Here is a 22803-nt window from a genome sequence, read left to right on the forward strand (position 1 = left end):
CATATTTGTATTGATATCATCCATCTGCTGTTGGGGTTGCAGTTTCCCGTTTCTTCAGATTTTGTGCGTACGACAGGGTCAGAGCTGCGCACATTCTCCCGCCAAGTCCGTTCTCTATAAATCCCAAATGTGTATACAAGTGGCGCACGCCTTCTTTTGTGGTACGCAGCGTTTATAAATAATGTCCTCAATGGTGGTGTCATGGCATGCCTTTAAATTTAAAAAGGAAAGAAAAAACTTCCCCAGCGCCAACCATTGACTGTATTGTTTTCCTTAATCTTCTTCTTTTTCCTTCTTCTTCAGAGGAAATTCACACACTCACTTCCAGACAATTAGCTCATTGAGTTAGGAGCTGGTTGTTGGTTGTGGGTTCAAATTCCAGCAAGGGTGATGATGATGACATATCAAAATGCCAGATGTTCTCAACTAGTAACACAAGACAATAGTGCTGATGTTGGTGTTACAGCATGTATCTAAATTTCAAAACTTTGAAAATAAATTCATAACAGATCAACCATATGTGCTACGGCTTTGCAACTTCAACTTTGAAATTGCCTAATATTGTCTATAAAAAAATTGCCTGGCCCCGACCATTGCTGCGCAGCAGCTATAATTACGATTGATATACAGGCCAAGTGGTAACATGTAAATTCAGAAGAGAATGGGCCTAGAAAGAAACCTTGAGGAGCACCCAAATTTAACTAAGTCAAGTAACACTAAAATAACCAATAGAAAGCAGTAACCATTTGTCAGCAACCAACAATATGTCATCTGAACAGGGGATGTCTTGGTTCAATAACCCATTCTCAAGCCAGACTGGAAACTTTTTTTGTGATGTTATTGCTCATAAAAGATACCAGCTAAAAGATATTTTTTCAAGAACATTAGAGAGACAGCCAAACTGTTTAAACACGTTCTTTTAATCTTTCAGATTCCAGAGAAGGTATAAGTGATAAGACAAACTAAATGGATCAGCGGTGTGTTGCAGTGGTTGTGTGATTTTTCTCCTGCTCCTCCTCCTTTTGTTTGTGATATCATCTCCTATTAAATTCCCACAGATATTGGACCCAGAAGCAGCAATGGTGCGTGGATGGTTACAAATGGCAAGATATAATGTCATGGATGAAGTTTTTTTTCTCTCAACTTTATTTGACAAAATCATGTACAAACAACATGGCTTATCCACAAGTTTCCGAACGTCATCTATGGTCAAAACCGGCTTCCGGTTTTGCTGGTTTGGTGGAATTGTACGTTTACGTTTCCATGGTTTTCAGTCGTTGTCATAGTTGCAGTAAACGCATGGATCTATTAACGCTGGCTTTTAACACGGATGTCAATTTGTGTGATATCCACTGTGTGATATCCACTGTTAAATGGTATGGTAAGTATTTCAACTGTCACCAGGACACCTGTGATATTAATATGTAAGCGTAATTGATGATTTTATAACTTACTAGTGCCTCGGCCCATGATAGCTTTCTTTGTGTTTCTTTCTGGTCGAAGCAGGATTATATAACATTTGGGGCCAAACAGCGCCACCAAGAGGCTAAAACTGGAGGCCAGGATGGCAAATACCTCCACTGCATCTGCATATTTACCTGGAGAGCTGATATAAGCGGGAACAAAGGCCACCCACACAGCACAAAAGATCAACATGCTGAAAGTGATAAGTTTGGCCTCATTAAAGTTATCTGGAAGATTCCTTGCCAGAAAAGCTAAGAGGAAGCTAAGAATAGCAAGTAAGCCAATATAACCAAGTAACACTGCAAAACCAATTGTGGACCCAATGACACACTCATAAACGATCTTGTCATTGTGATATTGTGTGTTTTTATGAGGTGCGGGTGAGGAGGACACAAGCCAGGCAGTACAGATTGCTGCTTGAACAGAAGTAAGAATCAGAACTGTCCCTCTCTGCTGCACAGCACCAAACCACTTAAGACTGGCCTCTCCTCCTGGCTTGGAGGCCTTGAACACAGCCAGAACCACCATGGTTTTAACCAGGATGCACGAGACACAGAGAACAAAGCTGATGCCAAATGCTGCATGTCTCAGCTGACATGTCCACAGTCGGGGATGGCCAATAAACAGCAGCGAACACAGGAAACATAGTTTAAGTGATAACAAAAGTTGGAAACTAAGCTCAGAGTTGTTGGCTCGTACTATAGGTGTTTTACGATGATAGATAAATATCCCTAGGACAATAGCACAGATAAATGTACCCAGTAGTGAGGTGGCTGTCAAGCAGATTCCCAGAGGCTCATGGTAGGAGAGGAAGTCTATTTTCTTTGGGACACAGTGGTCACGCTGGGGGCTGGACCAGAAATCCTCTGGACAACTGATGCACTCCATCGAGTCTTACAAAAAGCAGAAAAGGATTGGGTGCATTCTTGATATATAATTAATACAATTCTTTGAGTGAAGTCAAAGTATTACAACAGGAGCACTCACCAGACTTATTGCTGATCTTCCCCTCAGAACAAGGGATGCAGTCAAAACAGCACTCTGGTTCCCCTTTCTTTCTGGCCATACGGGTACCTGGAGGACAGCTGTCACTGCACACTGACCGGGGTGGCTGTAGGATGTCATTCATTGTTATTCTACAGTGTTAAGAATTACAGTCCAAAAAAGAGATGTGTCTTAAAAATTCCAAAGTAACCTCTTTAGATTCAAAGTTCCAGAAGATTTCATCTTCATCAAGTGTGAGCTCTTCACCTTTGAATGGAGACTTCTTAACTTCACCTACAGTCTGAACTTTAATTCCTCCATTAGGGAGCCCCTGCCAGTTCAGTATGTCATAAATTGGTAGAACATCGCCGTTTTCATCAAATGATATGTGATCACCAAAAGATGTGGTGAAGTTGACCTTTTCCAAGTAATATACAAGCTATGAAAATAATAACAAGGACAAAGAGGTAAGATGAAATGGAAAGAAATTCTAGATAATAGACCCAGGCCAAATATCTACAATTAATTAAACAAGAGAAAATAAAACTTTTTATCGAAAGAAGAAGAAGAAGTTATTAATTATTTAACTTAGCTTTTGGGGCAAAAGAAAACAAGAAACATAGTGAAATGGTGATGAAAAAAAAAGTCACTGGCTTTGCAGGGCTTCCGTACGTACGTAGAGTACCATATCTACTGAGAATTTGCTTATGAACAAGAAGAAGACACTTTATTTATAAAAATTGTGTTTCCTGTCAGAGACAATGTGCCTTTCAAGATAGATACACAAATAAGCAAAGCAAAATACACAGCTATCATGCATTCAGTTTATCTTTACTTCACTACTGATAATCTCATGGTTTTGTACTTACTCCACATGAAACATCATACGCACAGGATTTATAATATAAAAAAGTGAAATGTAAATTGATCTCTCACCTGCCAGGGCTCCAGTCGCTGTAAATTACCACAGTTGTTACCGCTGAAAGGCCCTCTCCCTGGCTCACACTGCAGCATATCATCAAGAGCATATGCCAGGGCGTACACAGCCTTATACACATTGTACTCTGGCCTGAGATTTAATATGTCTAAGAACTCACTTTCCACACTTGCTAGATCTTCCAGTCCAGTGCATAATGCTCCTCCAGCTTCCACCCAGCCTGCTGGAGGTGGTGCAAATCTACACTGAAATGTGTATTCCCAAAACTGATTTATCTAAGACATATTCAAAATTATGTATTAGAAACAATGACAACATGTTGTTCTTCATATTATTGAGATTGTAGGGTTTGAGTCTCACCACATTACTTCTGTAGTTGTTATGATGTGTGTCAGGACGTATTTGTAAGAGGAATTCCCGGAGTCCTGGTATTTCTCCTCGACGGATGGCAATACCCAGTGTTCCACCCAGGTACGGCATGAGGCGAGGAGTCTGGAGAACAGCAGCTGATGTCCATGCTTCACTGGCCATCCACTGCAGGCTTGTTACATTCTGTCTCACCACCTGTACAATGCATTTTACTAGTTATAATGGATTATCTAAACCATACACACATTTATGTGTTGTTTAACTTGCTAATATAGAAGTGAAATCCTGTTTTTTACACAGTGGAGTGGGTAAAGAATAAAATGAAAGAGTCCTTGTGTCAACTTAATAAATTAATAGTCATAAATATAAACATATTTATTATAAGTTGTAATGAAGTTGTATTTCAGCCCAACCTCCTCCATGAGATCAATCATGTGACTTTCATGCACAAATGCAATGACCACACGAGCTGTGGATTTCTTTATGACATTTACAATCCTCCTTAGTTCAGCTGGGTTGTCACCCCAGGACAAAATCTCTGTGTAGGCCAGACAACCTCCACCTGATGAACCCAGGTCGGAGTGGAACGATTGTGCAGCACCAAGTCCATAATCATCATCACTGATCAGCAGACCTGCCCAAGTCCAGCCAAAGTATTTGAGAACCTGAATCATAGCACGCACCTAAAATATACAGAGGGTGGATCAGTGCACCGGCTAGAAATTACAGAAAACCTGTTAAACAAGTTCCCCAGTGGACCATGTTCAACTATGACCTTTCAGTGTTGTTATGCGCTATATAAATCCTTCAAGGAGGCAAATGATGCAACTTGTGATATAAAGAAAGACTATATGTGTCACTAACCTTCCTGACAATTATCTTACTGCACATGCTTTATTCGATATATTTCAAATTTATGATAAGACTTTTACCTGGAAAGCATCACTTGGGATCGTCCTAAAGAAGGATGGAAACTTTTGCCGGTCACTCAGACAGGAACATGTGGAAAAATAACTCACCTGCAAATAACACAAACTACACGTCTGTAACCATTAACATACTTAAAAGTTTCTTTTGTTTGTTTCTTTTGTATTTAATTATTGGCTTTTTAACTAAATAACACCAATGCTAATTATGATGTTACTGACACAGCACATTTCTTAATCAAAGTTACAAATGCTTTAACATACCATGTAAAGTAAACTAACAAACACAAAAAACAGTTTAGAGGGTATAAACAAGAAAAAGCTATTTAGATAATTATAGCACATAAAATAGGTTCAGAACCAGACGCAGCTGTTGATCAAAAATAATTTCAGATGAGGCAGAAAAACTTACCATTGGCACCCTGTACAAGCCTAAAACAGTGGAGATTGCAATAGAATGCGAAGAGGCATCATCACCCACAATCCCGAGGACAGGAGGGGTTCCTATGCAGGTCTCATGCAATGTAACTCTCTCCTCTTGACCACTGACTAATGACAATGCACCACGGAATCCAATTCCTAGTTGGAGGCAATTGTCATACACACTGTATCCCAGAGTCACATTAGGTAGCAGGTTGGAGTTTCTGTTGATCTCATCAATAGCAAAAGCCATGGTCTGGGCCTGTTTGAATCCTAGAACATCAAAACTAACACATAAAATATCACTATTTACAACTGAAAAACACAACATGATAAAGCATGACAGTGAAAATGAAGACAGTTTAATAGCCACAGTTATCTTATTGTCTAAAAATACACTCTCATAATGATCTTGGTTTTCACAGTTTTTGTTTTTTCTCTGCCTTTCTTAACACTCACCCATGGCAGGTAGGCTGCTGAGGCTCGGAAGTAAAAGACATGTCAGGATAGGTAGAAAAGAAGTGGATTTGAAACAGACCTCCAAGAACCACATCTCCAGCCTTGTGCATCCCATTCAGATGAAACTGTCCTTGTAACTGGCAAGAGGAGGAATAAAGAGGGGGAGATGCAGCAGAGGAAAAGTAGAAATACAACATCGGAAGCAAGAGCAAGCTGGCTTTTAAAGATGTCCACATGACCTTCATCTGGTTTACACCTTTTCTGAGCGAGTCTTCACCTTTCATCACTGTGACACCCCTTTTATTCACTTCCAAGATTTGTTGGTTAATCTTTACACTCCTATCAGGGCATACAATGTAGTATGGGCAGGGCCTAAAATGCATTTCATTTGATATTGATTTCTACTGAGGCAGAATTAATGTTTGCATGAGGTCAATAGCAGTGTTGTCAACAACTGACAATTGCACAACACTCACATTATCTCTGTATTAGGGAACACATGCTACACCTGCCCAAGTCCATCCAAAAGGTTCTATTGGTGACACCATACAACCCCAACGATTAGATGAATAATTTTACTTGTGATAGAGATGCTTTTTTTCTTGGTAACTATTTCATACCTCGTGGTTTATTTGATGTATTCATGTATTGTATTCGCCATCATGGACAGCCACTTAAAGTCCACGTAGGCCAGAGGCCCAAAGGGAGGCCGACACAATGCTTCTAGCAGCAGGGGCAAGTCCCATGCTGGGGCTCTCCTGGTCTTTGGAGGACGCAGTCTCAACACTCCCTTGAGAAGCAAGGACACCAGCCTCCCACAGTGACTCCATCGACCTGAGTGTGCTGGCTTGAAAATGGCAGCCACAAACACCTTCAGAGTGGAATGAGAACATCCACTGTCAAAAAGAAACTGCTCTGTGGCAGTCATCCTGGATTTTTTGCAATGTACTAGATCTACATGGCTGTCAGCACACCTCTGGGAGAACATCAAACCTCTGTCAAACAGTGGCCCCCTTGGAGGCCTCCTCTGACCCCTGAGATGAGCTCTGGGCCGAGCCATGTGATGGTGATCCAGAGTCCTGAAAGGTTGTGTCACCCACAGAATCTCCAAACTGGGTTGCAGATGCTGTAATAGAAAGAGCATCATCCTCAGCCAGCATCTGCTCCACCGGGGGTCACTGCACATGGGTCCCCAGTTGTAGAGCAAAAAGAAGCTCCTTCATCTGGCTCAGCTCGGCTGGTAACTGATTGACCTTAGCAGTGAGTTTTTGCTTTTTTTTCCCAGCCGGGGCACCCCTGGCCTCCTCGCGTGGCGCTTGACCCTGCTAGGCTAGCTCACAGGAAGTGGATCCGCGTCCAGGGAAATGTCCACAACGCCAGCCAAATTCTCCACTTTTCTCAGCCTGGCCGTTCATGCATGGGTCCCCAGAGAGGCCGGCTTTCAGGTGGCTGATACCCAGGCAAGAAGGACAAAAATCATGGTCACCCTCCAATTCCAGAGGGGCCATGCAATCTGCACAAAAGTGTAACATTATGGCAACACCTCTGGAGCAACACACACTGGGAGCGGTAGCACTGCCTTCACCAGGAAGTCACTTCCAAGACAGATCTTAATGTGAGCTCGAACGCTGCTGCTAACAATGAACAAACACAGGTGACTTCGTTGGTATATGTTTTCGACCCGTGCTGTGGCAACCCAGGAGAAGCCTCAGGCTCCGCTCCGCCCAACCAGGAAGAACACATAGGCTCCGGTTAGGAGAGGTAGCAGGGTGTATGCTCTACCCAGTGGAGGCGGTGCAGCCACTGGGCACCTGGCACTAGACACACCTGCAACCGGTCAGTTGATGAGGGGAAGAGATTTAAGCACTGGGCTCATACTCATGCTCTCTCTTTGAGCAGGAGGAACCTCAGGCAGTGGACGTCAGGAGACAGCATGGACCCAGTGATTTGGGCTGGACAAGGAGCCCTGGGACGACGTGGCAAGTTCTGATTTAAACCTCACCTGTCTCTCTCTCTCTGCCCTATCCAGGAGCCTGTTTTGTCGAAGACCCAGGATTGAAACCTGGTGTCACCTGCCCCAGCCAGGAAGAAACTTTAGTTACCCTTCTACCCCTTGACCTTTTCTCTCCCCTGATACTTTGTTCATTAAAGACTCTTTGATTTTGCTGAATCTGTCTGGAAGCCTATTTTATGGGAATCTGGTTGCTCTCCCTCCCCTGGGGTGCCACAGTTTGGTGGAGAATGCGGGCACAGTGATCCAATGCTACAGATTCCCCATAAAATAGACCCCAGATGGAGGAGGCCCTGGCCCAGCTCATCCAAACCCAAGCCCAGCAGGCCCAAAGCCTTAAGGCCTTGCAGGATGTGATGCCAGTGTTGGGAAAACACTTGGTGAAACCAGAGCGGCCTGTAGGACCCACTAAAGTGCTAACGAAACAAAGTGCAGAAGATGACGTGGAAGCCTACCTTGAGGTATTTGAGAGGACAGCAGAGAGAGAGAGATGGCCAAAACCAGAGTGGGCTGGCATACTGGCCCCTTTTCTAACAGGGGAAGCTCAGCAGGCCTGTTGGAACCTTCTTCCCAGGGATGCAAACAACTATGACCTGTTGAAAGCGACCATTTTGGCCCATTATGGTCACAACCTACCGACAAGGGCCCAGAGGTTTCATGCCTGGGCCTATGACTCGACTGCCCCTGTTCGCCCCCAGGTAGCCACGCTGATGTTTGACCCGCACCTGGTTGACCACAGGGGACAGACCCTCGGCCCTTGAGAGAGTTGTGATAGACCGCTGCATTCAAGCCTTACCTGCAGATGCGAGACAATACGCCTCCCAGAGTAATCCTGACTCTGTGGATGCCCTGGTGGAGCTGTTAGAAAACCACCAGGTAACCAATGAGCTGCTGCGGGGCAACCGGGGGGGGAGAACCCCCGTCCCGGCCGCACTGACCCCCGGGGAGAGAAACCTAGGGTGAAAGGGGGGGGCAAGAGATGCAAACCCCACCCCGGCCCATCCAGGAGGGCCAGCCCCGGGCACCTCCCCCAACCAGGCCAGCAAATAACGCCGCAGGTGCTACACCTGTGGTCAGGAAGGTCATCTTTCCTGGAACTGCCCCGGGGATGAGGAGTCTATGCCAACAGCTGGGGGCCCACAGGAATCTGGCGGCTATCTCAACACCTGCTGGGCTCATGAGAACACGACGGCCCCAAAACTCCCCGTCCGAATCGGCAGACAGGATACAGAGGCCCTCCTAGACTCTGGAAGCGCCGTTACCCTTCTAAGGCCCGAACTGACAACGGGACCCCAGGGGCCCCCTATCCCAGTCTCCTGTGTCCATGGGGACTCCCGGGACTGTCCCACCACTCACATCAAGGTCAAGACCAGAGTAGACAAGCCCCCCCCGCATGATGACTTTTTTTGAGTACTTTGCTTTCTTAGCCAAAAAAGACTGCAAGAAAGCAGTCATCAGCCTCAGCTTCACCTTCTGGAAAGCGTTCCAGAGAGGCCTCCTCTTGAAGCCAGTGTGACAGTTGAGGGTCCTGTCACTATGCCTCCAATTGATCATGCGCCCTGGCTACTTGGCCAAGGGGATGTCCCTTTGGCCGAATGGTTAGCGCGATGACTATTACCCGGGAGTCTGGGGTTCGAAGCCCGCCCGGGCCCTCTTCACCTTACCACACCAGTAACAGCCCATATGTCATATGTCACCTGCAGCTTCAGCAGGGCTGGACTAGGACTAATGGCATTTTTGATCCCTGGTGGCCCACTATGGTTATTTATACGATATGCAAAAGCACACGCCATACCAGAGGATATATGTGCACATTGTGAAGCTTCAAAAATTATAAAAAGCCCAATAGCCTACATGGAAGTAACCATGTTTAAAAAAAATGATACGCTCTTTCACTACTCACGGAGACCATCATCTTGGGGGAGACGGCCACAGTGCCACTATTCCCCATCTTGACGTGAAAGTAGTTGTCAAAAAAACACTGCTAGAGATGTCTTTAATCCATTTCAGCAAAGCAATGGTTCACATGATAATGATATCTATACGCTGCAACACCTGCAAACTATAACTTTATGGCAAGCTATAATAACCTATAAATGACCTGGGCCAGCCCAAAGATGTGCGTCGGCCCACCAGGCATTGCCCGGTACGACAGATGGCCAGTCCATGCCTGAGCTCCAGCAACCAACCTAGTGGGGTCTAATCCTTTGTCAAAAGTCAACTTGATTTTGACTTAAAATACTGTGCCAAACATTTCTGGCTGCCAGGGAGGACAAACACCATAATTACCACAACTTGGTTGGTTGTATTGTAATTCAAGGTTTTCCTAGGGGATACACAAACAATTAGACAAAAATAGTTGATAATTCAAAAAATGTAAGTCATTTTTATTATAATTTCTCTGTTGCTTCCAGTTTTGACTGGTAATGAACACTGTTACAAAATGCAAGTAAATGCAAAGCAGATTAATTTAATTCAGTTTATAATTTCAGATTGTACTCCCATGAGGAGCACCATAATGATTAGTGGTCATGAAAAAAAACATCAGTCATTTCAGCAGATGCCCAAAAATATAAGCTTACGTTAAGGTGACAAGGCCCTCTGGTGGCTGTAGTGGTTATTATGGGAGAAAAGTAGGCAGTGAGGTGATGTTATTATACAGCTGTATCTAGCCATGACATTGTATATTAACTTTAAAGAAGGATTCTTAATTTTAATTTTAAAAAATCATGGTCTTTCCCTCAAACAGACAGGAGTTATGCATAAAAAAAAGTTAGTTACAATACATAACTGAAGGTTAAGAATGTTATATGGATGTGGGTTAGTGTATAGATAACAATGTTTACTGACAGTTAAATTAGAAGACTGTTAGGTAATTTTATTACTTTGTGGCCCGACCCATGATAGCTTTCTTTGTGTTTCTCTCGGGTCTAAGCAGGATTATGTAACATTTGGGTCCAAACAGCGCCACCAAGAGGCCAAAACTGGAGGCCAGGATGGCAAATACCTCCACTGCATCTGCATATTTGCCTGGAGAGCTGATATAAGCAGGGACAAAGGCCACCCACACAGCACAGAAGATCAACATGCTGAAAGTGATGAGTTTGGCCTCATTGAAGTTATCTGGAAGATTCCTTGCCAGAAACGCTAGCAGGAAGCTGAGGACAGCCAGTAAGCCAATATAACCAAGTAACACTCCAAAGCCAATTGTGGACCCAACTATACACTCATAAACTATCTTGTCTTTGTGGTATTGTGTGTTTTTATGAGGTGCTGGGGATGCAGAGACAAGCCAGGCAGTACAAATTGCTGCCTGAATGCAAGTAAGAGTAAAAACTGTCCCTCTCTGCTGCAAAGCACCAAACCACTTCAGACTGGCTTCTCCTCCTGGCTTGGAGGCCTTGAACACAGCCAGAACCACCATGGTTTTAACCAGGATGCATGAAACACAAAGAACAAAGCTGATGCCAAATGCTGCATGTCTCAGCTGACATGTCCACAGTCTGGGGTGGCCAATAAACAGCAGTGAACACAGGAAACATAGTTTTAGTGATAACAACAGCTGGAAACTGAGTTCAGAATTGTTGGCTCGGACTATAGGTGTTTGGCGATGATAGATGAAGATGCCCAGGACGATAGAACAGATCAATGTGCCAAGTAATGAGGCAGTTGTCAAACAGATTCCCAGAGGCTCATGGTAGGAGAGGAACTCTGTTTTCTTAGGAACACAGTGGTCACGCTTGGGGCTGGACCAGAAATCGTCTGGACAACTGGTGCACTCCATGGAGTCTGAAATAAAGGAGGATGGTGAGATGCTACAAAGTATATGTAATCCTCACACCAACACAGTAAAAACAATATTTGTACATTACCAGTCTTATTGCTGATTTTTCCCTCAGAACAAGGGATGCAGTCAAAACAACATTCAGGTTCTCCCTTTTTTCGGGCCTTGCGGGTACCTGGAGGACAGCTCTCACTGCACACTGATCGGGGGGGCTGTAGGGAGAGAAATATTATTCTCGTTCATCCTTCATACTGCTATAAATAATGTTATCCATGTACACAAAAGAAAGCAGTCAGAGTATTGACCTCTTTTGATTCAAAGTTCCAGTAGATTTTATCCTCATGAAGTGTGAGCACATCACCTTTGAAGGCTGATTTCTTAACATCTCCCACATTTTGTACTTTAATTCTTCCATCGGGGAGCCACTGCCAGTTCATGATGTCATAGATTGGTAAAACATCACCATTCTCATCAAATGATACTTCATCACCAAAAGATGTGGTGAAGTTGACCTTTTGCAAGTAATGCACAAGCTATGAAAATGAGAAAATGCAATAAAGAGAAAACCAAAAAGGATAGAAGGAAAAAGACAAATCAGCTCATTACTGAGTACGGCTATCATGTCAGGAACACACATAATGTCGTTAGAAGTTTAAGCCAAGCATTTTTTAAGTAAGGCCTATGTATGACCGATAATATAACGGACCCAGTAAAAAGTGAATGCTCTCTTTGACCTGATTATTCACAGCAGTAGAAAAAATCTAGTTAGCTATTCTTTTATCAGTTTGCACATTTTAATCTCGTGGCCTTGTATTTAGTATTATACATTAAATTATTTCCCCTTCGATCTCAGGCAGGCAACCTCAGTAGCTTCTTTTAAATCCCTTCTTAAAACTAACTTTTATCGATTGGCCTTCCCCTTTCCTACTGTAACTTGATTGTATTGTCCTTGTTGCTGATTTTATTGTACTCTTTTGTTATTATTTCATTTGTTTGTTATTGTTTTAAATGTGTAATATTAATTTCAATAAGTGCTACAGAAATAAATGTTATTATTACTATAAAAATGCTCCTGCACAAAAATACTATGAACATAAGATTAGGTGTTAATTGATCTCTCACCTGCCAGGGCTCCAGTCTTTGTAAATTAGCACAGCTGTTCTCACTGAAAGGCCCTCTGCCTGACTCACACTGCAGCATGTTATCAAGAGCATATGCCAGGGCGTACACAGCCTTATACACATTGTACTCTGGCCTGAGATTTAAGAGATCCAAGAATTCAGTCTCCACACTTGCTAGATCTTCCTGTCCAGTGCATAATGCTCCTCCAGCTTCCACCCAGCCTGCTGGAGGTGGTGCAAATCTACACTGAAACGTGTATTCCCAAAACTGATTTATCTGAAACACAAACAAAACTGTGAACTTTAAACAATGACATTAAAATTTCTTGCAAATACCCAGTCAGATTGCCAGATTAAGGTCTCACCATATTATTTCCACTGCTTTTGTCCTGTAGGTCAGGCTGTATCTGTAGCATGAACTCTCTGAGTCCTGGTATTTCTCCTCTACGGATGGCAATACCCAGTGTTCCACCCAGGTACGGCATGAGATGATGGGTCTGCAGTGTGGTAGATGATGTCCATGCTTCACTGGCAATCCACTGCAGGCCTGTCACATTCTGTCTCGCCACCTGGACAATGCATTATACAGACTGTTTTTCATATTGCCATACCATATCATTCACAGGTTGAAACCTTTTGATTTATATGGTGATGTTGGCCAAGTGATGCATATCATCACAACAGAGTTTGATTCGTTACAGCAAAACCTGCAAGCAGTGTTTATACAGAATTTTAAATGTACTGTCAATAACCTTGCTGTAAAATATTTATGATTAGTGTTTAAAAACGGATAACTAGCCAGATTTTTTATCTATTTATTTATATAGTAAGTGAGTACACATGTAGTATAGCCCAACCTCTTCCATGAGGTTAATAATGTGACCTTCATGTGCAAACACAATGACCACATGAGCTGTAGATTTCTTTATCACATCCACAATCCTCCTTAGTTCAGCTGGATCATCATCCTCAGGCAAAACCTCTAAGTAAGCCAGACAACCTCCACCAGAGGGACCCTCAGATTGGAAAGATCGGGCAGCGTGGAGTCCATAATCATTATCACTGATCAGCAGACCTGCCCAAGTCCAGCCAAAATGTTTGAGAATCTGAATAATTGCCCGCACCTAAAGAATAAAGAGAGGAGAGATTTTTGCACAGGTTGAAAATACAGGTTCCACTATACAGTAGAGCATGTGTAATTATGGCCTGTCAGTGTTGTTATCTGACACATACAGCTCTGTGAGACGAATAATGTAACTAGTCATACACAAAATTAATACATTTGTAGTTTAGAAATGTGTTGCTGACATTTTTATCTGCACATTCTTTATTTGATGTATTTTAACTTTTCTCTTAGATTTTTACCTGAAAAGCATCACTTGGGATCGTCCTAAAGAAGGATGGAAACTTTTGCCGGTCACTCAAACAGGAACATGTGGAAAAATAGCTCACCTGCAAAAAGCATAGACTGTACATCCTAAAGCTGTTCAATGCCTTTGATATGTTTTTCAGCTTCGTGATGCTGGATACTTCATATTTACAACTGACTTTACATTTAAAGTTAAATCAAATCACAATGATCCAAAAGAATCAACAGATGGTGAGGCCGAAAAACTTACCAGAGGCACTCTGTACAAACCTAAGACATTGGAGACTGCAATTGAACGTGTTGAGGAATCATCACCCACAATCCCGAGGACCGGAGGGGTTCCTACACAGGTCTCATGTAATGTGACTCTCTCCTCTTGACCACTGGCTAATGAAAATGCTGAACGGAATCCAATTCCTAGTGTATTGCAGTTATCATACACACTGTATCCCAGAGTCATATTAGGTAGGAGGTTGGAGTTTCTGTTGATCTCATCAATAGTAAAAGCCATGGTCTGGGCCTGTTTGAATCCTAGAACATCAAAACTAACACATAACCCCCCCCTGTTTACTATAGAAAATCATGAGAAAACATATACATATTCCACAGATTATAATGCATATAATGTGAATTGCTGAATAGCAATAACAGTATTACTTGAATGAAAAAAGGAAAAAGCAAATGAAGGACACTGTGTAAAAAAACATATTGTTGACATAAATAGAACATGTAATTATCTTACAGTAGAATAACAATATCAAAAATTCATTCTGGTAATGATTTTGACTTTTTCCAGATTCTATTTTTGTTCCGATTCCCCCCAACAGACTCACCCATGGCAGGTAGGCTGCTGAGGCTCTGAGGTAAAAGACAAGTCAGGATGTGTAGAAAAGTAGTGGATTCCAAACAGCCCTCCTAGAGTTACATCTCCAGGCTTGTGCATCCCGTTTAGATGAAACTGACCCTGTAAGCGGCATGAGGAAAAATAAGGAGGCGAGGACAGAGCAGAGGAAAAGCAGGCACACAACATCATGAGCAAGTCAGTGTCTAAAAATGTCCTCATGACTTTCGTATGGTTTACCCCTTTACAGGAAGCAGCCTTCACATTTTATTGCCATCACCTCTTTTTATTGACTTCCACTATTGTATAATCCTCCACACCACCCTTTGGGGCAGAAGAAGATATATGGGCAGGGCTTAATGTGCATTTCATTTGAAACTGATTTCTACTGATGTATGAATGTGTATACTTTTGTTATTATCTCTCAAAGGCTTCATTGGCAATGTTTTCAACTACCGACAATTGCATGGCGGCCACATTATTTCTGTATTACTGTAGGTATGGAAAGATGGATAGGGGTCCGCCCGCTATTATATTGATCTGTAGATGAGGTCGACCAACTTTTAACTACTTGTCATGGTATATTTCCCATGAATCTCTCTGCAGTTTGTAAATTTACAAAATTAAACTCCCTGAATTCACAAATCAGTCCTGAGTATGTGGAATTCACCTTCATATATTCCACAAAGTGCTCACAGGGAGTTTGGAGCATAACTTTGGTGAAACAATGCATCTTGTTATCAGTACAACTGCAGCCATAGAAACAGATGTGGTCCAGCGCCACGGGAGGAATGTTTGGAATTATTGAGGGCCCCATAATCCAGAAATTGGTCCACCATTTTTTACAACCGAGTCCTATGAAAGTGTCGCCACTCTGTTTTATCAATCGCTCTGGAGGAGGGATGCTTGAGCATGCACACCTTGGTCACGCATGCGGACAAGTGTGTAACACGCTCTGGATTTGTTCTCCATCACGCTTCTGCAACTGTGTGTAAACAACAGTCACTTAACGATTACATTGCGCCATGCGTACATGTCAACATGGCTAGCTAACAACATTGCTTTGAGTAAACTTCAAGATGACCATGACAACTCGTCAAACAGGTAAAATGCGCTGTTCTTTCTGCAGTCAGGTTGCATGCGTATCAGCCGTGTTGGTAAACAAATAATCCCTCTATATCAACGTGATGACGTGGTTAAGGCTAAAAGGCCGGCGCCGGAGGACCTCATGGGTCCGCAAGGGTTGATATAGTAAAAGTAGGGCAGATAAATAAGAAGGCCCAAGACCGTTAAGACATTAAAAAACTAATAAAAGAACCTTAAAATCAATCCTAAAGTGCACGGGGAGTATGATCACAACATAAACAACTACAATGCATAACAGGGATGAAATCAGAAGCAGCTGTGCGTACAGGACGCATCGCTGCGTGTATCTCTTTTTCGCTTTTCTTTTGAATTTTCTGAGATGCTGAATATTTCAGGTAGTGCAGGACTGGACCCAAGATGCTGACCTCAGAGGAGCAGGTAAATGGACAAAAAGGTCTTTATTTTACCTTGAAAACAGACTCAGGGACAACAGGAGGAACACTGGAACATACAGGGATAACGACAAATGAACCAATGAGAGACAATGGGAAACACAGAGGAAATGAGAGACAGGTGGTGCAATCAGGGGTTTACAGAGAGAGAGAAACTACATTAGGACATTATTAGGATTATTGTTATGTTGTTGTAATAGGGTGTGTTGGGAATTTTAAAATTAATCTAAAAATAAACCTGTACCAAATGTGATGAGTACCAGCTCAGTTTTATTATTAGGACAATTTAAATCTATAACTGCATCTTATTTTACCTCCAACTGCTCCAGTTTTTAACTAGACTTCTCTGTTTTCAATTTATCCTTGTCACTTTAATTTTTGGTATGGGTTAGTATTTACGACAGAGGTAGCAGACAGTTGACCTTCTCAATCAAAGTACTAGCATAAATCTTACCTTGCTTTAAGTGAAAGGACTTGGTTGCTAGTTTTATGATTTAGCAGTGTGTCTACCCATGATAGCTTTCTTTGTGTTTCTCTCTGGCCTCATCAATATTATGTAACATTTGGGTCCAAACAGCGCCACCAAGAGGCCAAAACTGGAGGCCAGGATGGCAAATACCTCCACTGCATCTGCATATTTGCCTGGAGAGCTGATGTAAGCAGGGACAAAGGCCACCCACACAGCACAGAAGATCAACATGCTGAAAGTGATGAGTTTGGCCTCATTGAAGTTGTCTGGAAGATTCCTTGCCAGAAACGCTAGCAGGAAGCTGAGAATAGCCAGTAAACCTATATAACCAAGTAACACTGCAAATCCAATTGTGGATCCAACTATACACTCATAAACTATCTTGTCAATGTGGTATTGGGTGTTTTTATGAGGAACTGGTGAAGAGGACACAAGCCAGGCAGTACAGATTGCGGCCTGAATGCAAGTAAGAGTGAAAACTGTCCCCCTCTGCTGCAAAGCACCAAACCACTTCAGACTGGCCTCTCCTCCTGGCTTGGAGGCCTTGAACACAGCCAGAACCACCATGGTTTTTACCAGGATGCACGAGACACAAAGAACAAAGCTGATACCAAACGCTGCATGTCTCAGCTGACATGTCCACAGTCGGGGGTGGCCAATAAACAGTAGTGAACACAGGAAACATAGTTTAAGTGAGAACAACAGCTGGAAACTGAGTTCAGAATTGTTGGCACGAACTATAGGTGTTTTTCGATGATAGATGAAGATGCCCAGGACGACAGCACACATAAATGTGCCAAGTAATGAGGCAGTTGTCAAACAGATTCCCAGAGGCTCATGGTAGGAGAGGAACTCTGTTTTCTTGGGAACACAGTGGTCACGCTGGGGGCTGGACCAGAAATCCTCTGAACAACTGGTGCACTCCATGGAGTCTGTGAAAAAAGGGAAAGAGTTACAAAATGGTTTTATGCTATTTATGTAAACTGCCATGTTTAAATCTGAACACTCACCAGTCTTATTGCTGATCTTTCCCTCAGAACAGGGGATGCAGTCAAAACAACATTCAGGTTCCCCCTTCTTTCTGGCTATGCGAGTACCTGGAGGACAGCTCTCACTGCACATCGACAGGGGAGGCTGTAGGGAGAAAAATACATGTGTATTTGTGTTATTTTACAGCTATAAAAGAGCCATGTAAAAAGTAAGGCATCTGATAGATCAATATTAACCTCTTTTGATTCAAAGTTCCAGTAGATTTCATCCTCATGAAGTGTGAGCTCTTCACCTTTGAAGGCTGATTTCTTCACCTCTCCCACATTCTGAACTTGAATTCTTCCATCGGGGAGCCACTGCCAGTTCATAATGTCATAGATTGGTAAGACATCACCATTCTCATCAAATGACACTTCATCACCAAACGGTGTGGTGAATTTGACCTTTTGCAGATAATACACAAGCTATGAAAATAAGAATAAAGGATAGAGGTAAAACCATAATTGTAAATGAAAAACAAAAAACCGTTGAGAATAATCATTTACTATTCAAAATCAAATTGCACTTACGAATATATGGGACTAGTAATTTCTGAAGTAATGGCACCAAGACACCATAATATTATACCACCACCAATGATAATAACCCATATTGTGGGTTATTATTATTACTGTTGTTGTTGTTGCTTACAGGGGGAAGTGCTGAAGGAGAGCACATGCCAGAAAAAAGAGGACCTTGACAAATAATTACAGTGGCTGCACTGACAGACAATAGTATAAACAATCTGCATATATACACTACTCACAAAAAGTTAGGTCTTGCTACAAAGGTCATGCTACAGTGATATTATATCATGAAAGTGAGACATTTAAGTAGAAGTATGGAGTGGCGATTTCTTCATTTCAAATAATTTATTGAAACAAAAGTTAACAACAGTGGTGGGAATATCACAACAAAAAATAATGTCAATGTCTCAATAACTTGTCACGTGGCCAGAGGACATCCATTTCTCTGCCTATAGGCAGAGAACACACACACCTATAAATTCAAACTTTAAGACATTTTTGGGACTATTTGTGGAATTTTAGCTGTCATGTTTCATTAGCCTTTTATTATTTATTTTTTGGAGGCTATTTTACCGCTCATTTAGCATACAGCTTGTTCTGTCTAATTGTGGCCCTTTTGGTTTTAATATTGTTAATCCTTGTCCTTTTCTCTTTGGTCACTACAGTACTTGCCCTTGTACCTGACATAAACTGGTGTAGTATAAAATGATCTCTCACCTGCCAGGGCTCCAGTCGCTGTAAATTACCACAGCTGTTGCCACTGAAAGGCCCTCTCCCTGGCTCACACTGCAGCATGTCATCAAGAGCATATGCCAGGGCGTACACAGCCTTATACACATTGTACTCTGGCCTGAGATTTGAAATGTCCAAGTACTCAGTCTTCACACTCTCTAGATCGTCCTGTCCAGTGCATAATGCTCCTCCAGCTTCCACCCAGCCTGCTGGAGGTGGTGCAAATCTACACTGAAATGTGTATTCCCAAAACTGATTTACCTGAAACAAATGTTAAAAATGTATTAAAACAATGATAGAATGTTTTTGTAATTATCAGAATGTGAGACTCTCACCATGTTATTTCCATAGCTGTTGTTGTGATGTAGGTCCGGATGTATTTGTAAGAGGAATTCCCTGAGTCCTGGTATTTCTCCTCGACGGATGGCAATACCCAGTGTTCCACCCAGGTACGGCATGAGGCGAGGAGTCTGGAGAACAGCAGCTGATGTCCAGGCTTCACTGGCCATCCACTGCAGGCCTGTCACATTCTGCCTCATGACCTGTACAAAAGCATCAGCCAAGTATTAAAATCGATACTGCCATAATAGTGTCATTTACAGGTACAATTAGCAAAGTGACAACAGTCCAGAAGGCACTCAGTATGGTCTTGTGTACACTAATTAATTAATGACAGGTACAAAAAGAACAAAAAAACAAACTGAAGCATTTTGAACGAGCAGTGCTTTGTCTTATTAAGCCCTGTTGACAGCCTGACTAAACTTTCTGTTTGACTACAATCAAGTCGCAAATCCAACCTCTTTCATGAGATCAATCATATGACCTTCGTGTGCAAACACAATGACCACGCGAGCTGTGGATTTCTTCATCAAATTCACAATCCTCCTTAGTTCAGCTGGGTTGTCACCCCAGGGTAAAATCTCTGTGTAGGCCAGACAACCTCCACCAGATGGACCCAGGTCAGAGTGGAAAGATCGGGCAGCATGTAGTCCATAATCATCATCACTAATTAGCAGACCTGCCCAAGTCCAGCCAAAGCGTTTTAAAATCTGAATCATAGCACGCACCTAAAAATACACAGAGGTGGGATTAGTGCACAGGCTGGAAAAAGGTTTTCACTGGAAATCCTGTTAAACCAGTTTCACGGTGGATCATGTTTAATTACAGCCTTTTAGTGTTGTTATCTGACACCATATATTCCATCTATAAGACAAATATTTATGATACACAAAATCAGCAATGTGCATTTTTTTTTTTTAATTGTGAAACACAGTTGTGTTTCATATTCCTGATAGATTCTTACCTGAAAAGCATCACTTGGTATTGTTCTGAAAAAGGATGGAAACTTTTGCCGGTCACTCAGGCAGGAACATGTGGAAAAATAACTCACCTGCAAAGAACAGACTGTACAACTTAAAGCCATTCAGTGTCTTTACCAGCTCTTTCAACTTTGTGAGGCTGACTATGGTGTGTTTACAACTAATTTTAAAATTTGAAAAAAAAAGGGTGTCAAGACACAAAAACTTACCATCGGCACTCTGTACAAACCTAACACATTGGAGATTGCAATAGAACGTGTAGAGGAAGAATCACCTACAATCCCGAGGACAGGAGGGGTTCCTTCACAGGTCTCATGTAATGTGACTCTCTCCTCTTGACCACTGACTAATGACAATGCTGCACGAAATCCAACTCCTAATTTGTTGCAATTGTCATACACACTGTAACCCAGAGTCACATTCGGTAGCAGGTTTGAGTTTCTGTTGATTTCTTCAATAGCAAAAGCCATAGTCTGGGTCAGCCTAAATCCTATGACATCAAAACTAACACATAAAAGATCGCTGTTTACTTTTAAAAAAGACAACATGATATAGTAGCGGTGAAAAAATGTATATACATTGCATAATTACACATTTTGCAAACAATGAAAACAGTCAAATTGACAAAAATATTACAAGACAAAGGAATAAAGCAATTAAGTGGTATCAGATTATCAAAAATTCACTTTTTGTTTTTAGTCTGACAGACTCACCCATGGCATGTAGGCTGCTGTGGCCGTGAGGTAAAAGACAGGTCAGGGTGGGTAGAAAAGAAATTCATTTCAAACAGACCACCTAGAACCACATCCCCAGCCTTGTGCATCCCATTTAGATTAAACTGTTCCTGTAACCGACAGGAGGTATAGAGGGGGGAAGGCAGAGCAAAGGAAAGACATGGATATAGGATCATGAGCAAGAGCAAATTAGGATCTAAATATGCCCTCATGATGTCAGATTTACACCAATTGTCAACTCACTCAGTAAGTCTCTATGCCACCCCCTTTTATTAGGGCCGCGGGCAATCGCCCCGGGCACTGGTCCCAACAGCTATGAAATAGCTGCAGGGACCAGTGCCCGGGCGAAGCCCGGGCACTACTGTTATTGTGTGGATTTTTTCTTATTATTCTTCTCCTTCATCTTCCGGACGCTTTTTCGGTTCGCTACTAGTCCTGCAACTCGAAGAGTTGCAGGACATATTATATATCAAAACGTGCGGCTTGATCGGGATCGGTGTGCTATTACTTTTCTCAACAGTTTACGAATTTTTCGCGACGTAAGTCGCGATTTACTGCGCAAAATTTTTGCATGTAAGTCAATGGGACGGGCGGAAAAAAAAGACCGAAAAAGACCAATCATTGGAGTTTAACAAACGTCTACTGCTCAGGCATACTTTCACCTAGAGACTCCATTTAAACTTTAAACAGTAGACACAAGTCTTGTGTATTGTCGTATTACTCCACGTTTTGATAGGTCATATAGTTTTTGATCAATCCCTGATCAATGACCATGATCATTTTTGGAGAAATTATGAGTTTATAATGGGTGTGTATTGCATGGAATGTTCGTGTCAGAGTGCGTGACATCATCGGTTAGAGTGGGAGAGAGTGAAGAAACATTCTGTATTTTTTCTGGATAAATTGCCACCACGGCCACAATTTTCACTCTACACACATAGTTTTTTCAGAATTTGTAAGACAAACTTGTTATCTCTCATGTCATGTGCTCAAAATATCAGAGAGACTTACAGAATTGACAGAATCAGCCTCTGAGTGCGGCCACGTCTGTCCCTGCTCCTCATTGAGTCCAATACAAATATTTTCTGAGAGGAGCAGAACGGCCTGATGTTTTAAAACTGCCAGCGTCGCCAAAATATTTACTGTAGAAACACCAAATCGTACCGAAATTTTCATTAAGTCCTTAGAGCAACGTTGATCTGTGTTTTGTTCTGATAGGAGTTACCGTTTTGTCATGCTAAGCCTAATTGTGAGACCGGTTTAGAGGCAGAAAATGGCTCTTTTTCTCCACGTTTCTGTCTGTCTCAGCCTGCGGGGGCCCCTATCGCCGTGGTAACCTCTTTGATCCTCAGGCCAGAGCTCGTTAACTTCATAAACAATCCACCTGGCGCTCGTTTAAATGTTTATAAACACAGACACAGCTAAATCAGACTGACACAGGATGCAGCTACTAACTAACTATGTGTCAAGTCAGTCACACACACACACACACAGACTCTAGAGCCAGCTTCATGTGATTACAGTCACACACACACACACACACACACACACACACACACACACACACACACACACACACACACACACAGGTAACCTAATGTGATTACAGCTCCTCCATATCAGTGCTTATAGAAAGATGATCATGTGTCTGTCTGATCAGCTCTGTCTTGACCTTAAGATCGTGGGTTTGATTCCCATGTTGACAGAGATGGCAAAACCGGCAGTAGCCCCGCGGCCCATTCAAAATTTCCCGAGAGGAAATTTTCTAGT

The 22803-nt window shown here is 42.4% G+C and overlaps 4 protein-coding genes across 6 annotated transcripts; all 4 read right to left on the reverse strand.

The window, feature by feature from the left end:
• Positions 1-1443: 1443 nt before the first annotated feature.
• On the reverse strand, positions 1444-2575 carry LOC146976448 (vomeronasal type-2 receptor 26-like). The gene is made up of 2 exons (XM_085796293.1): positions 2452-2575; positions 1444-2357 (listed from the first exon to the last, which is right to left on the reverse strand). Exons 1-2 carry the CDS (start codon positions 2528-2530, stop codon positions 1444-1446), a joined length of 993 nt encoding a protein of 330 aa, XP_085652419.1. The 5' UTR covers positions 2531-2575.
• A 770-nt stretch (positions 2576-3345) lies between these two features.
• Positions 3346-5733, reverse strand: LOC146976449 (extracellular calcium-sensing receptor-like). The gene is made up of 6 exons (XM_085796701.1): positions 5560-5733; positions 5093-5387; positions 4687-4773; positions 4168-4437; positions 3746-3949; positions 3346-3660 (listed from the first exon to the last, which is right to left on the reverse strand). The coding sequence occupies exons 1-6, from the start codon at positions 5667-5669 to the stop codon at positions 3346-3348; spliced, it is 1281 nt and encodes a 426-aa protein (XP_085652827.1). The 5' UTR covers positions 5670-5733.
• A 4718-nt stretch (positions 5734-10451) lies between these two features.
• LOC146976450 (extracellular calcium-sensing receptor-like) lies at positions 10452-14907 on the reverse strand. The gene is made up of 9 exons (XM_085796297.1): positions 14678-14907; positions 14095-14389; positions 13841-13927; positions 13333-13599; positions 12841-13044; positions 12477-12752; positions 11660-11887; positions 11443-11566; positions 10452-11359 (listed from the first exon to the last, which is right to left on the reverse strand). The coding sequence occupies exons 1-9, from the start codon at positions 14905-14907 to the stop codon at positions 10452-10454; spliced, it is 2619 nt and encodes an 872-aa protein (XP_085652423.1).
• Positions 14908-16710: 1803 nt separating this feature from the next.
• On the reverse strand, positions 16711-21245 carry LOC146976451 (extracellular calcium-sensing receptor-like). 3 transcript variants are annotated; one of them, XM_085796273.1, is made up of 9 exons: positions 21013-21245; positions 20509-20803; positions 20284-20370; positions 19778-20047; positions 19316-19522; positions 18966-19241; positions 17919-18146; positions 17703-17826; positions 16711-17624 (listed from the first exon to the last, which is right to left on the reverse strand). In XM_085796273.1, exons 1-9 carry the CDS (start codon positions 21243-21245, stop codon positions 16711-16713), a joined length of 2634 nt encoding a protein of 877 aa, XP_085652399.1. The 3 variants fall into 3 exon arrangements, with proteins under 3 accessions (XP_085652399.1, XP_085652400.1, XP_085652402.1); XM_085796274.1 differs by lacking the exon at positions 18966-19241 and having other exon boundaries at positions 17919-18038; XM_085796276.1 differs by lacking the exons at positions 17919-18146; positions 18966-19241; positions 20284-20370; positions 20509-20803; positions 21013-21245.
• Positions 21246-22803: the final 1558 nt, after the last annotated feature.

Source organism: Trachurus japonicus, chromosome 13, assembly GCF_045865225.1.
Source record: "Trachurus japonicus isolate A0001 chromosome 13, Traja_1.0".
NCBI classification, from domain to species: Eukaryota; Metazoa; Chordata; class Actinopteri; order Carangiformes; family Carangidae; genus Trachurus; species Trachurus japonicus.

Bases quoted from the DNA above. Each gene is read 5' to 3' on its own strand.
- LOC146976450 (XM_085796297.1), bottom strand. From the start codon at position 14,907: ATGAGGACATTTTTAGACACTGACTTGCTCATGATGTTGTGTGCCTGC. The intron at 13,928-14,094 runs GTAAGTTTTTCG...TGCTTTTTGCAG, and splicing joins GTTTGTACAGAGTGCCTCTG to GTGAGCTATTTTTCCACATG. The intron at 13,045-13,332 runs GTTGGGCTATAC...TGCATTGTCCAG, and splicing joins TTATTAACCTCATGGAAGAG to GTGGCGAGACAGAATGTGAC.
- LOC146976448 (XM_085796293.1), bottom strand. From the start codon at position 2,530: ATGGCCAGAAAGAAAGGGGAACCAGAGTGCTGTTTTGACTGCATCCCT. The intron at 2,358-2,451 runs GTGAGTGCTCCT...GCTTTTTGTAAG, and splicing joins GAAGATCAGCAATAAGTCTG to ACTCGATGGAGTGCATCAGT.
- LOC146976449 (XM_085796701.1), bottom strand. From the start codon at position 5,669: ATGCACAAGGCTGGAGATGTGGTTCTTGGAGGTCTGTTTCAAATCCAC. The intron at 3,950-4,167 runs GTTGGGCTGAAA...TGCATTGTACAG, and splicing joins TGATTGATCTCATGGAGGAG to GTGGTGAGACAGAATGTAAC. The intron at 3,661-3,745 runs GTGAGACTCAAA...AATATGTCTTAG, and splicing joins ACAACTACAGAAGTAATGTG to ATAAATCAGTTTTGGGAATA.
- LOC146976451 (XM_085796273.1), bottom strand. From the start codon at position 21,245: ATGAGGGCATATTTAGATCCTAATTTGCTCTTGCTCATGATCCTATAT. The intron at 20,371-20,508 runs GTAAGTTTTTGT...TGTTCTTTGCAG, and splicing joins GTTTGTACAGAGTGCCGATG to GTGAGTTATTTTTCCACATG. The intron at 20,048-20,283 runs GTAAGAATCTAT...GTGTATTTTTAG, and splicing joins TACCAAGTGATGCTTTTCAG to GTGCGTGCTATGATTCAGAT.